This window comes from Alexandromys fortis, unplaced genomic scaffold, assembly GCF_014885135.2.
Source record: "Alexandromys fortis isolate MF-2015 unplaced genomic scaffold, M_Fortis_MF-2015_v1.1 scaffold_9, whole genome shotgun sequence".
NCBI lineage: Eukaryota > Metazoa > Chordata > Mammalia > Rodentia > Cricetidae > Alexandromys > Alexandromys fortis.
The window spans coordinates 1,833,695-1,849,227 of NW_026067892.1; the positions used below are offsets into that span (position 1 = coordinate 1,833,695).

The following is a 15,533-nucleotide window of genomic DNA, read 5'->3' on the forward strand; positions in this document are numbered from 1 at the left end:
AAACTCAGGCCGCTCGGTTTGCAGCTGGTGCTTTACCCGGGCAGCCATCTTGTCAGAGCTTCACTGAAGTGTTTGAGACAGGGTCTCTCACTAAACTCGGAGCAAACTGATTGGCTAGGCTAGCCAGCCAGCAAGTCCCAGAAGTGCTCCTGTCTGCTCAGCCTTGGGTCACTGGCATGTGTCTCCACGTCCAGCTTTCACAGGGTGCTAGAGGTCTGAGCACAGGCCCTCATGCTTACCCCACCTCCCCATGGGGTGTGGTGGTGGTGACGACAGGGTCATGCTATGTAGCCCAGGCTGGCCTGACACATGTGATCCTTCTGCCTTAGCCTTTAGAGCACTGGGATTATACGTGTGCACCACCACATCTGGCTTCTGACTTCAATTTTCCTTTCTTTAAGGCAGGGGATTGGGGCAGGTGAACTCCAAAGACATCACAGGCCTCTACCCGTGAGTCCGCCCAGTGACGCGAACAGGCGCACTTGTGGAGAGGTGATAGCACTTGGTGCAGTGTGACAGTGAGAATACTCTCAAAAAAGCATGGGACAGAGGGTGGGGCCCTCTAAAAGAAGGGTCAGGACAGCCAAAGGCCTTGACAATCGTGTGCTAAAGACTCTTTTTCGCCATCTTAGCAATAAAAGCCCATGAAGAGATCACTCCTGAGCCTGGAGGCCTTCAAAGGAGGTCACCCCTCAAAAGAAGCCATGGTGTGACAAGGGCACGTGTGTTGGGGGACAGGATGCTGGTGTGGGAGAACCCTACTGCTTTCTCCCAGACTTACAGGCTACGAGGTAACAACTGTCCTTTGGAATCTAGTATGACACGGAAGACATTTCCTAGCAAGAACCCGATGCACAGATCACGGGGCTGTGGCAGCACTGGAGGAAGGGTAAAAAGGGCCGTTCCTGAGGAGCTCCGGGAACCAAGGGCGGGATGTTGGTCACTTGGAGATACAGCTGAGGACGACAGCCTACTTAGCTTACGGGGGATGCGGTGCGTCTGCCCAGTAAAGGCAGCTGGAACCTACAGAGGTAGCCCTGGGTGGGAGTGAGCAAGTTCAAGGCCATGGCAGATTCCCCCCCCCACTCTTGGACCAGCATGAGAACAGCTGGGTAGCAGGTTTGTTTCTTGTCCCCAGTCGGAGCCCTGCTGGCGCCAAGGCTGAGACCTTGGGATCACAACCTGGAGCCCCAGCGGAGGCCTCTCCGAGACTCCTGTGAAGGGTACAATCCGTTCAGCCCTGAGAAGCTGCACCCCCACCTCCCCCAAGGAGCTGCTTGGCAGTACGTGAACTTTTTTGTCCTCAACCCAGGAAAAAAAGTAGAAAAAGAACAAGCCTAGGAACAAATAAGGGAACAAGTCTTGGATTCTACCCAAGAGTTTAAAAAAAAAAAAGCAGGAAAACAAAGGCTGACACACACAGTAACAAAATACCACCAGCTCCTCTTCTATCCACCCTTACAGCAGCCTCCCGGCTGCCCCAGAAGTGGCGGGGTGGGGGCAGGAATCAGGGGAAAGAGAAGCAGGCACAGAAATAGATAGCACTTAGTCAAACCGCCTAATACACGGCGACGGGAAGGGTACGAGAAGAGACCCACCACGACTTTTGAGAAGTTCGCTTTTCTCACCTTTTCGAAGCTCTTAAGCGTAACTTCATACGTGAGCTCAGCATTGGGTTCAATGCCAAATTTAGGCTTCCCTGCCTCTCCAAAACCATATCTGAAATGGAGAGGGAAAAACAAGACTTTAAAAGAACTGATGCATTTCCAGGTACTTCCTTTGGTATTCTGAGGTGTAGAATCAGCACCATCAGAGACCCAGTAGAAGCTGACCAGAAGGAGAAACATCCCTCGGTTCACTGCTGTGTTTTCTTAGACCCAGCTGCACGTGCATGAGCGCGCGCACACACACACAGACAGACACACGCGCACACACACATGTTCGCCTCTTATACACATACACAATTCCTGCACTAATTGGGACAGTCTGTTTGATATGCTTTTCAATATTGATGTCTTTTTCTCTGCTTGATTTGCGACTTAATCCTTTCCTTTTTTGCTACGAGGGATTTTTTCCCTTTAAGCTCTATGGGCAGAGAGGACAGAGGAGTTGGCTACTATGATCATTAAAGTCAACACAGTTCTGTTCGAATCACTTTCAACATTTTGTCGTCTATGACTGTTGCTTCTTGTTCTTTGGCAGTTCCATACTTGTCTGTAACAAACCTGTCATTTTGCCCCAGCTCTCCCGCGCTCCCTCCCCTCCCACTGGAACCTTTCCCCACCATGGCCCTCTCCCACTCTCACGGCTGAGGTCCCCCAAGTCTTTGTTTCAGAACAAGCTTCTCACTCTAAAGCACTGCTGCTAAGAAAACAGCTCTTAAAGAGTTAAAAGGGGCACTGGAAACAGAACAGAACACATGGCCACAGCCAGCAGCCCAGCACCCCACTTAGAGGCATACAAACTTTTACACCTCTTAATTATCCTGTTTAAGATGCAGTAAATACCCTTTAGCCAAAACCTACTAAGTTAAAAAAAGACAAAATAAATCCGGAGCTATGTAAATTTAATTTTGAGAAACAAGGCCTTGCTAAGTAGGGTGCTGGTTTACTGGGGTATGCCATCACAGCAAGCTTTTGTAAATTAGGTCCAGGGAACTGCTTCAGATCTTAAACAAATTAAATGTATTTGGGAAGCATGTGTTCGACAGAACAGAACCCCATGGAGATCTGTCTATTTTAGGGTTTCCCAGCATCTAGAACACTGGGTTTGGTGGTCCAAGCCTTTAATTGAAGCATTTGGGAGGCAGAGGCAGGCAGATCTCTCTTAGTTCCAGAACAGCCAAGGCTACAAATAGAGAAACGCTGTCAAAAAAAAAAAAAAAAAAAAAAAAAGAAAGAAAGAAAGAAAGAAAGAAAAGAAAATTAGTTTAACCGTAAATTTTTTTCTAATGTAAGTCACATCTTCCTAACAAAACCCCAGTTTGATAACCATGAGTAACTTATCCCGCGTCCATATCTCCATGTAACTGTCCGTCCAGAACAGGCCCTGTGAGCCTCGTAAAGAGTGCCTCTGTCTGCACTTCTTTACTGAGTGTCTGGGGACAGTGCAAAGGCCCAAGTGGATGCCTCACACGTCGTGGGTTTGCTCTCTTAGCTGAGAAGCTTGGCTCTTACCGCAAGCCTGATCTTCATCCCCAAGAGGACAATATTTCATCTCTCAAGGCTGCGCTCTGTGAACACAATCCAAGGAAATGACCTTGCCGATAGCCGACAGGGACTGGCATTCTTGTTTCCAGCAAAAGTCTAGGCTCNAGAAACGCTGTCAAAAAAAAAAAAAAAAAAAAAAAGAAAGAAAGAAAGAAAGAAAGAAAGAAAAATCAGAACAGTGCTCAGTATATAACAAGGGGTTCACCGGAACACCGTTTTTATCTGCTATGAGCCAAGCTACTCTTGAAATATGAAATGGCACAAAAAATTCAGTTAATCCAAACTTTCTGGTGATGGTTTGAAAGATGTCAAAACTGGTTTAAGGCTATAATATCCCACCTGGGTCTTCTTGGGGCTAGGGACTGGGGAAGGACGCGCATCATGCTGCACGCACTGCTCCTCCATCCCGTCTGAGTTTTCAGGAAGGCCTGCTCACTCACTTACCTCCACTGCTGCACAAGACCATGGGCAGCAGGAGCAGAGGCGCGGGCGCCTGGGAAGAACTGGGTGCGGCAGCCCCGACACAGGCAAAGGGCATCTTCAGCAAAGCAATAAAGGAGAGGGTACAATTGCCAGTGGCCAATTCTAGGAAATGGCACCTGGTTTTCTCCCTGGGGCGGGGAGGGTGGGCTGTCTCAGAGCTGCTCCTCACCTGCTGCAAGGGAGGCAGGCAGGTGGGTGCTTCTTAAGTCTGCTGCTGAGAGATGCTAGGACCCGCAGTTCTGCTAAGTAGGGACGAAGGCAACAGATGAACGGCATTCGCCTGGAACAGAGGCGGTTCACTGGGCTGATTTTAACCCTTCTTTGTCAGGGACATTTAGCAATGCTTGGAGATCTGAGTAGGACCACTAGTGGCTGGCAGAGAGTCCAGGAAGATTGCTGTACATTGTCATGGCACAGGCAATCCTCCTCTGCTACAACCGGGAATTATCTAGCCCTAAACATCAACAGTGGTGAGAGCTGCCTAAGAGGGGCTCTTGCTGGAGGCTCCACTACGCGGTGGGGTGGGGTGTGGGGAAAAGTTTGAAGGAACCACAGCCTAACTATTACCAGGGGATTAAAGAAGATTATTTGTACCGTCTCTCCTGGTTAAAACAATAATTCTGCTAAGACTGGTGGACACATCTTGGGAGACCAGGCACACACCCATCCATTCCAGAAACAGCTAGCCTGACTCTGTTAAACAGAAGGTGCCCGACTCACACTGGCTCAGACTGGGCAAAGCAGGACCTGACTGGAAGATGAAACATCAGAAATGGAGTCCAGAGTCAACACCTGAGCAACAGCTGCCTTTAGGGCAGACACAGAAAGAGGTCAAGGGCCAGCCTGCCTTGTAGGGAACAGCAGCACTTGCGTGGGCTCTCACCAGCTACTCCTTACAGACAAAGCTGAGGCCAGAGGCAAGTGCTTCCTGAGAGGTCACGGAGACAGTACCAAGCTCAGACCCTACTGTCCCGAGGGAGCTGGGGACCCACACGGCTGGCCCATAATTAGTCATCACTCTTAACAGCCTGTGTTTTGTTTGGGATTGTTACAAAAGAGGCATAAAGTAAAAAGAAGGAAAGAGAAAAAAGTTATCAGTACTTAACCTAAAACAAAAGAGAGACCAGCCACAATATTTAATTATTTCTTTGAGCACAGAAAATACATTTAAGAACAGTGAGAAAAACTCTTGGAGTGGGAAGGTCTCCAGGAGGGACTGCCAGGCTCAGTATTCTAGAGAACACTGAAGAAAAGACACCGCCCCAGTGGGAGAAAACGGGATGCTTTGTTAGTTTCTTAAGAAAACATCCTGTCAAGGAGTCTGTGGATGTCAAGGAAGGTGTGTGTGTGTGTGTGTGTGTGTGTGTGTGTGTGTGTGTAAGGTGGCACACAGAAGACCACTCAGAGTACAAACTGGCTCAGCATTTTATCTGAACAAGACAAGTCCGTATGTTGCACACATACAACCCCTATGCACACCTGGTACATAGGGATGGTCTACATATATGTAAGCATCACACACACATGAAGACAGTGTAGACAGCATTGCACAGAATGTATTTCACAGAACTCAATATACCAACAAAATACCGGAGACATATGTCAACATACCATCCCCCCCAGGGGGCGGGCAGGAAAAAAAAACTTTATATACCAAAACTTATGAGAACTTGATAGTTTTTATGCCTGAAAAGATTTGAAAAGCCTACCCTTTGTTCTGCAGAGATTATTTTCCTGTGGCCTAAGGGTAAAAGGAACAAAAGCCATTGCAAAGGCCGTAGGAGCTAAGGAGGAAGGGCTCCCCTGGGCAGGGGGTTTGCTAAGGCTTCACCTGACTTCTCCATGCAGGCCTCTGCAACCTTGCAAGGCGGTTGGTTAGGCAACCTGCCCCGTGCCACCAAGGTGGGCTGCAGAGAAAGCGTGCCAGCGTGACCTGCAAGAACCAGCTACACTAAGAAACGTCTGACTACCAGCTGGGCTAAGACCTGAAGATCTGGGGCATGTGTTACTGAACGCTCACCCTTTACAGAGCTGATCCCTATGGACTCAACCGTGAGAACATACCTGGAACATACATGCCACCCAAGGGGAGCGCTACTGTAATTCTGTAATGTCAGATTTAAAGTGATTAGGGAGCTTTAACCTCAGCACTCAGGAGCCAGAGGCGGGTAGTTTGAGACCAGCATGGTTTACACAGTGAGCTTTAGGGCAGCCAGAGCTAAAAAAAAAGTGAGAAGATATCTCAAAAAAAAAAAAAAAAAAGTAGGTTATGAAGAACCTCTGTAAGTGTGTGTGGGGCTTTTGGCCATTGTAGAGTGAACTATGGCAGAGTGCATCAAGTACACCGACATAGGACTACAGCAGTGGAGGAATAGGGGTGAAGAGAAGCAGCAGAGAAAAGGGCCTCACGACAGCTTTAGAATCAGGATGGAGTACTCTGGAAGAATTTTCAAGGAAGTGTTGGCAAGGCTAAGCAAACTGGGAAACAGGATTACAGAGAAGATTAGCATTATCATCACTGGACCACTTAGAGGTGAGGGCAGGCCAAAGAGTCTCAGAACTCTGATTCTGCCGGTGGCAATCTGCAGCCTGCGAGGCTACTCTGGACAAGCGGATGCGCTTGCATGCAGGCGGCACCCCTGGATTCTCTCAGGGGTCCATTTCTCAAGATAGAAGAGTTGAATTTATGGTATAATTTTAGATCTAAAAATAATACAAAACATGTTTTCACAAGAGACTGTCAGTGCTGGGTAGTTCTAAGCTTGGAAGTGCCAATGGCTATCCTTATGACGGGAAAAATTTAGGCAAAAATGAGTCATCTCCGCTGCCTTTAGATCCAGGAAGAACAAGCTGGTTTTTTCTTCCTTCAGGGACTCCATATAAGAATGTGGCATGGATTCAAGTGTAGTAAATCATGCACCACTGCAACTCTCAACACCCGCCTGCTGCACTCAGAGAGAGAGGAGCACAAGCCAGTCTCTGCTGTGTGGCACCACGGCGCAGGAACAATCTGATTCTTAAACAACCGCTCAGAAACTTCCACGGTACAGGAACAATCCTATTCTTAAACAACCGCTCAGAAACTTCCACGGTGCTGTGAGGCCCCAAACTTCCCGACTGTCCCCTGACTAATGAGATGATTTCACCGTGGGAAGAACACTGAGTGAGCAAGCAGGCAGCCCTTGGTCTGCAGCGAGCTCCACCGTGTCCCAAAACGCCGCTTCTTACCGTGGTCCCAGATATAAAACACACTGCTCTTCTCTCTGCATTTTCTCCAGGGCTTTGTCGACCCCAATTGGAATGTCGTGGTCCTCTCCTTCGCCAACGGTGAACACCACATCTCTGCAGTCAAACATCCTTCCGCCACAGCAGCCTTCCAGGTGGACTGAGGGGAGGAGACAGGACAATCACAAGCCATGCAGCAACACGGCTTCCCCTCTTGTCCACAAGACACACCCAGTGTCTTCTAGAAGCTTTGCCCACCCAGTCTGACAGTTTAAGAACAAGAGTATTTTTTTCTGTTTTTTGTTAAATACTTACTAGTTTTCTTCCCCGTGACACAGGGTCACACAATACTGGCTTAAACACATTAATTATGAGAATGCATATAGTCTTGACTATATACAATGGCTTAACCATTTGTAACAGGATCTTGGTTTCAGATGCTTGGGCAAAAATAAATAATAACACCTAGGACTGAAGGTTTTTTCTGCAATAACACATCCATGCTGAATGAGGAGCGCTTCTGGACTCTGGAGGCAGTCTCTTCTTGTGTAGTCAGGCTGCCCCTGGAACGCTTGTTTTTCTGCACTGCCTTCCAAGGGCTTTACTGTTATATTATCACAGGCACGCACCACATCCTGCTCTAATTATTTTGCATGGTGGTGGGGACTGAATCCAGGGACTTGCGCATGTAAGGCATCAGCCATTGAGTTACATCGCAGCTCCAACTACTTTCAGTGCTAATGCTACTTATACCTTTTCTTCCTCCTTCTCCCTCTCTCCCTCTCTCTCAGACAGGGTTTCTCTGTAGCTTTGGAGCCTGTCCTGGCACTTGCTCTTGTAGACCAGCTGGCCTTGAACTCACAGAGATCCTCCTGCCTCTGCCTCCCGAGTGCTGGGATTAAATGTGTGCGCCACCACCGCCCAGCTCCATATGCCTTTCAGACAGGTCTTTTTCCTCAGTGAGAAAGACGAATGGCTTGTGAGACAGAACAGCCCCCTGTTCTTCTTCGATGCTCTAGTTGCTTCCTAAGGCTGCTTAACTGATTTTACGTAAGTGACTTCAGAGACTTGAGAAACCACTCTCCCCGAGACATTAATTCCATGTCCTATGACAACTGTCATCTCCCAAGCACACATCCAATCCCAGCTCACTCCGCTTTCACTATCTGACCGCTACAGTCTCCTGTTTTAGCCCAGAAGCCAGCTTTAAAGCTAATTCCTACAGTCAGCCATCTGGCCTAGGCTGAGAAGCAAGAAACTCCACAGAGTAAAGAGTAGTGGGCTACAGACAGCAGGGCCTCGGTCACCAGAGTCAGGACAGTAAAGAGCAGTGGGCTACAGACAGTAGGGCTCCGGTCACCAGAGTCAGGACACAAAGCGCTAAGATGGACACCGCCCTGGTTGCTCCGATTGCTGTCTATCCAATCCCGAGTCAGTTCCTTCAAACAATGGCGACGGCCAGCTTTGACGTCAGGACGTGGTAAAAAGCCTTGTTTTATATCCCGACGTGGTAAAAAGCCTTGTTTTATATCCCATACTCGTTAATTTATATGAAGCTTTCTATAGTATAACCACATTTGGAATGTTCTAGATAAACTAATGGCTAACTTGTAGAACACTCCCCCTGCCCTCTGAGCACATGTTTAACATGGAAACACCAGGCTGAGAACAGTGTAGGAGGGACCCAGCTGGGCAGCAGTGAGTACTGCCAGCAACCTCTTCCATTTTAACAACAGATTTGACTTTACTTTAAAATAGATGCACACCACAGGCTTGGGAGCACATGGTGCTCTCTCTCTCTCTTTTTTTCCTGGAGTAAAAGGTGATGTTTTTAAAGAAACTGAATCCTTAGCAGGTTGGGTATCTAATCTGAGCCTGAACTCAGGCCTGTAAGCCTAGCCACTCAGGAGGCTGAGGCAGGAGACTCACTCATACAGCTATGGCCTATCTCACAGTAAGAAGTAAAAAGAGGGGTAGGGATAGAACTTGGTGGCATAGTACCTGCTTAGCAAGTAGAAAGCCAGGCTCAAGCCCCAGAACCACAATAAATAAATAGAATTTAGACCAATGGACGTTACTCTCCACAAGAGACCTGCTGAGCACAGCTCTTGCCCATCCACTACTAACAGCCTATCTAGTGCTCAGATTTATCATCCTAGCCGCTTGCACCCTGACAGATTAGGGGGCAGGGAAGGCTGACATTTACGGTTAGATGACTGCCTCCTTCCGAAAGCCCAGTGCCTTTAGTGGGGAGGAAGCGATCAGTACATTTGCTGTGGCTTTGGTCGATCAAGTCTGAGTGTGCTTTCAAAACAGGAAACCCAGCACTCCTGCGAAGGATCCCCGACTACACATCAGCTTCCTAGACAGATCTGCAGCGCATCGTGTGTTTGAAATTACCAAATAATTCCAGACATTTGCCTTCTGTGTGCAACAAAGAAGAATGCAGTAAGGCACAGTTAGGAAAGCAAACACAGGCTGGAGAGAGCTCAGTGCTTAAGAACACTTGCTGCTCTTGCCAATGACCTGAGGCTTGAATCCTAACACCTATAGGGAAGCTCACAACTGTCTGTAACTCTAGTTCCTGGGGATCAAAGCCCCCTTTTGGCCTCTGTGGGCACTGCATGTATGTGGTACATAAACTTACATTCTGGCAAACACACACAGACACACAGACACATCTAAAAAGGAAAAAAATTATTGATTTATGCATGTATGTGTTTGAGTGTAAGCTGTATGTGTACAGGTATCCACAGAGACCAGAAGAGAGCATCCAATCCCCTGAAGCTGGAGTTACAGGTAATTTTGAGTTGTCCAGCACCTGTGCTGGGAACCACACCACCTTTGGAGGAGCAGCAGCTAGCTCAGCAGGTAGAGGTGGCTGTCTCCGCCTGACAAGCCAGGCTCAGCACCGGGGCCTCAGATGGTCGAAGAGAATCAATTCCCACAAGCTATCCTCTCATCTACACATACACACCCACACACATAATAAATAAATAAAAATGTAATTAAACATCTTAAGTGGCGTTCCCACATACACTCCGCCTCAGACATCTATGTACCATCTCCTCGTTATATGAAGTTTTGGGGATGTCAGAGAAAAATGCAGGATCAGCAGGGTGAACAGAGCCCACGATTCTCCACCTCACTGGCGGGACTGGCTGGCTCTGAACACTGCTGTGACAGTCACCACGGTTGCTGACAAGAACTCACCACTAGGGCTCTGGGAAGACTCTTGGAGTGAGCTATACAGAGGCACCCAGTTCCTCCGAAGCCCATTTCCGCTGCTCTGTCTCTGGGAGACCTGTGGGTACTTTTGACTTTGTATTCCATAGTACAAATACTCACTTAATAAATATTTAATAAGAGCCGTCATGACTCACTCGGGAGCTCGGCCTCCAGGGCTCAGGAGGTCTGTTGCTAATCTCATCCAGCATGATTTACAGGAAGTAAATGATCTATGACGTGTCCGAAGTGAACAGAAGTACATACAGGATGCTTCTACTTAGGGCTTTCTTGGTTATGAGAAATAAGCAAGTTAAAAAGAGACAATATTTTCTCTTGACTGAAGGTCTAATGTAACCTGGAAGGGGGTGCTCCAACAAACCCCACGAAGTCAAACCAAACCAAATTACCCAAGTGTAGCTGTGCAATCCAGAGTGTAACCACATCAAGTGAGCACGGTCGCTGCAAAACATCATTTCAACTGGAGCTCTGACTTATTGTTCTCTTACTGCCCTAGAGCAATTTTGTTTTGAAGAGCACAGAACACCCTGTTCTGAATGTGGCTGGCACATGAACTCAATGTGCTGACAGCAATTTGTTCTCTGATTAAAACGTGGGGGGGGCGGGGGGGGGGAAGGAGAGCGCACAGCAGTAACAAAAACTGGAATGCAAGAACCCCCAAACCGTACAGCTTGTATTTCAGGAAGCAGAACCGAGGAGGAGGCTGGTTAACTTTAAAAAAGTGCTGCAAACGCCACAGCTAAGACGTTAGCTCGGTGAGTGTCCCCTTTCCCCGTTCTAATTATAGTAGCTGGTGTCTGATAGCTCGGCACTCCTTCCCAAAACAATGACTGGGTGGCGGGATCTGAATGGGACTGCTGTGACGGCATTACTACCAGGAAAGACTGGTCATCTGGCTACAGAAAACCACGCCATGACGGGCCACTCACACCCGGCGAGGCTCTGCTGCCTAGTTCACGTGGAAAGGGCTTCTCTGGATCTGTTTCCCACAGAGCAGGGTTTCCCAGAGAGCAGATGTGATTAAGCCCCAGGAAGGCAAGCAGACAGGCACACTGATCACAGGATGTTGTCCCTATCAGTTGTGGCGGTTGATCCACTGAGGCAGACTCCTGCCCTGGGCGGGCACGAGACCTGACTAGATACTGGAAGGACAGACATTTCCACCCTCACCCCTCTCCCTCCACAACAGTGCAGACCGCGAGCCAGACCTTGACACTAATCAGTCCCATTCTGTCACCTAACAACCCTGGCTAACTTGTAACTGCAGGATAAACCAGGCACTCAAAGCCAAGTGCAGTGGCATTTGAGAACCAGAGGCAGGAGGGTCACTGCCGTGAGACCAGACAGAGCTACACAGCGAGTTGGAGGGCAGTAAGAGCTACCTAGTGGGACCTGGTCTCAAGCAAACAACCACCACCACCAACGACGACAAACGGGAATTAAATTGAAAAAATAAAGTTCTCAGGAGCCTGGTTATATAATCCAGTGGAGAAACGCCTAATCAGTGCTCTCAAAACACTGGCTGCAACCCTCACACAGCACAAAATACTAACTGAAAGTTCAGAGTGGACACAGTGTCGAGTGCAATTCTGTGGACACCTGATCACCAGTCAACACAGGAGACCGAGAGGCAAGAGGACCAGCCTCAGTGACATGAGGCCTTGTCTTTAAAGAAAACAAAGGGGCTGGAAAGATGGTCTGGCTGTTAGATACACTTGTTGCTCTTGTAGAGGACCCAGGTTCAGTTCCTAACACCAACGTGGTGGCTGACAACTGTCCGTAACTTCAGTTTCAGGGGATATGATGCCCATATCTGACCTCCTTAGAGACCAGACGCGCATGTGGTGCACAGACATACATGCAGACAAAAACCACATGTGCATAAAACAATTTTCTAAAAAAATGTAAAAAACCAAAAAACAAGTTAAGTGCTAAATTAAAGCCCTTGAAGAACATTCCTTCACACCCGCCAGGGTGTCTACCACAGCACTCTGTTAGTGTGGGCACAGAAGGGAGCTCGGGAAATGATAGACATGGCCATCTGTTCAGATTAGCCGTGTATCACACAACACTACATGTTACATGCTGTGCTGTACAGATGGCTGGCGGTGGTGATGCACGCCTTTAGTTCCAGCATGGAAAGCAGAGGCAGGAGGATCTCTGCGAGTTTAAGTCCAGCCTGATCTACAGAGCGGGTTCCAGGACAGGCAGAGCTACAAAGAGAAATCCTGTCTCAAAAACAACCAAACAAAACACACACACACACACACACACAAAACAACCAAACAAAAAAACTGCACCAAAAAAGAAGGTTGCACAGTTGTCAAGCACAAGGAAGATGCCCAGCTGGGCTAGACCTGTTCAGCACAGCAGTGAGCACACAGCCCAGACCTGCTTCCTGTCTCTGTACAACACAGCACTGAGCACACTGCCCAGGGTCCAAAAGTAAGGATTTACTTAGTGACTAATCTGAAAACAGGGCTTTTAAGGGAATGGTGGCAATTTTTACTAATTTATAGGAATTTTCCTTTCTGAATCTATTAGTCAGTACTCTGATTTTAATAAGCTCCAGGAGGCTATCAAATCCACCACTGACCCAGAGCTTTTGTTTTGTACAACTCTCCGAAAATGAACGATGCATGGTGGCTTGTTCTTTTTCTTTTTAGTAAAAACCAAAACCAAACCAAAACAAAAACAAACAAACAAAACCCCCAGACTATTCTCTAATATGATTTCACTCAAAAACCTGGAGATGCTGCCTGGAGGAAGGAACAGCCTAACTCTACAACATAAAGAAGAACGCACGCTGCATTTCAGATCAGGAACACACTGAGCGATCTTGTAAAATCATGAAATGGCTCCAAGAGCCTGTGATTTCCTTCTGTGGTCGTCTGCTGGACAGTGTGTGCACAGAACCAGATCTCACAGCTCTCTCTAACCTCAGCACAAACACCCACAAATCCCCCCGCTCCTCCATTTCCATGTTGATCTCTTTTTCCTGCTTCATTTACAAGGAACAAACGGCTTGATGATGACATTTTGACATTATGAGCCCTGATGCCTTTAACAGATGCTCTTCATTCACTCACTCACTCACTCACTCACTCACTCACGCCACATGAAGGCCCCAGAGGTTGGTGTTGAGTGTCTTCCTTAGTGGCTCTCCAACTTTTTTGTTTCTGAGACAGAGTCTTGCTGTGTAGCCCTGGATGTCCGGGAAACTCACTATGTAGACCAGGCTGGCCTCAAACTCAGAGATCCACCTGTCTCTGTCTCTTACATGCTGGCATTAAAGACATGTACCACAACTCTAGGGCCCACCTTAGTTTTTAAAATAGGCTCTCTCACAGACCCTGGCATGTATTGGTTTGGCTAGAGTGTATGGCCAGTGAGCTCCAAGGTCTTCTCCTCTGTTCTACCATCTCCAGTGTAGGTGCTGTGTGGGTGCACACATGTGCACAGATGCCCGAGGAGGCCCCTTCAGCTGGGGTCACAGGGGGTTGTGAACACCCAACCTGGGTACTGGGCACCTAGGCTCCAGTCTGCCAGGGAACAGCTAGTGTTCTTTGCTGGGTTAGTGCTTCCCCAATCATTTTAAGCTGTGTGGGACATCCTTCTAGCATATTCTATTACATTCTTAAAGCTGCTTCTTCCTGCCTGTTACTGTCGCCGGTCCGTGGCAGATTTCTGTCCTGTGGCTGATGGGGCAATGACTTTCTTGTAGCCCCATCACTCACATCTTTCTTCCCCGCATCCCGAGATGCTCTTGCCCGTTACCCACATCACCAGCGCAGATGTGGAGAAAGACACTGTCCACTTCACCCCTGCTGCCCTTCCGGACCTTCAATTTTAATGAACATCAATTTCCAGACTTTCTTATCCTCCTTTCCATTTCAGAAGCCTGGGTGGGTGGTTTTGTTTGTTTTTGAGTTCTGAACTGGCTCTTAAACTAAAGACAGTGATCTGCATCTTAGCTACCTTTGTGTTTTCTCCCAGTTTCCCTGACACTCTTCATTCCTATTGACCAATCCCTGCTGGCTGCACACAGGACCCGGGAAGGTTCAGAGGTCCAATGACTGCACCTACCTGTCACTATTATTCTATGCAGGCAACACAGCGGCCTTTTCCCAAAATGGGGACCGTGAAGGACACAGGTGAAGATTTCTTAAGTATTTATTAGGCAGCTACCTACACAGGCTGGGGACTCCCTGCCTTCCTGCTGATGTATGGGAAGGGAAGAGACTGAGCCCTCCAGCACTGTTAGGGCTGTGGACAGCTGCCATGCCCAACACATCTGTTTCAGAAGTGCAAGGACTCCCTACATCCCAGTTCTGCAGTCCAAGCCTAACACCTGGAGTCTCCTGGAGGCTAGTCCCTTACTGCAGTCAGAAGTTACAGCGACAGATCCTCAGGCAGTTAGTTCAGTCCTTGGCTGCAAACTACAGTCACCTGGGAGCTTAAAAAAATATTTGCCTCTGCCAGTCTCTTTGAGATTTTTATTCTAATGGCCGAGCCAAGGCTGAGTTACTACAGTGGAGGCTTGCTGGTGCAGCTGCCCCATACTGCTTTATAGCAATGATGATTGCCCCATAGCCTGTTTTGGCTCCCGTGAACCAGCTGATCGGGAGAGCTTGGAGTTCTGCCCGAGCTTGTTGAGAAGAACGGTATGTACCTCTACAGAGGTCTTCTCAACACCTGTGTTGGGCTGGACTTGCAGAATTCAGTTTCCACCAGTCTACGTCCATTTACTTTACATATTCCATTTTTGTTGTTGTTGCTTTATGTTTGAGACAGGGTTTCTCTGTGTAGCCCTGATTGTCCTGGAACCCACTCTGTAGACTAGGCTGGCCTCAAATTCATAGATATCTGCTTCTGCCTCCTGAGTGCTGGGATTAAAGATGTGCGCCACCATACCTGGCATTGTATATATTTCATAAACGTGAATTTCCGATTCCTCCCCTTTTTTAAATTTTTTTTGAGACATGTTCTCACTATGTAGCTCTGGCTATCCAGGAACCAGGAACTCTCTAGTAGACTAGGCTGACCTTGAATCCAAAAGATCCTCCAGCCTGGGTTTAAAGGTATGTACTACTAGGAGCTTCTCTTTTTTAAAAGTAACTCCCAGCCGGACAAGGGTAGCACATGCCTTTAATCCCAGAACTCAGGAAGCAGAGGCAGGTGGATCTCTGTGAATTCGAGGCCAGCCTGGTCTACAAGAGCTAATTCCAGGACAGGCGCCAAAGCTACAGGAAACCCTTACTTGAAAAACAAAACAACAACAACAACAACAACAGCAAACAACAACAGCAAACAACTCCCTCACCCTCACTCTTCCACCTATCATTCTCTTGGGTTAGGAGGTGAGAGGGA

The 15,533-nt window shown here is 48.0% G+C and overlaps 1 protein-coding gene across 2 annotated transcripts in view; it reads right to left on the minus strand.

The window, feature by feature from the left end:
* Positions 1 to 15,533, minus strand: part of Fkbp5 (FKBP prolyl isomerase 5) — an 80,673-nt gene that overhangs the window by 10,971 nt on the left and 54,169 nt on the right. For both annotated transcript variants that reach the window (XM_050138505.1, XM_050138507.1), the window contains exons 6-7: positions 6,921 to 7,077; positions 1,629 to 1,719 (exon numbers count right to left, since the gene is read on the minus strand). In XM_050138505.1, coding sequence (XP_049994462.1) covers positions 1,629 to 1,719; positions 6,921 to 7,077 — 248 coding nt within the window. The remainder of the gene's footprint in view (positions 1 to 1,628; positions 1,720 to 6,920; positions 7,078 to 15,533) is intronic.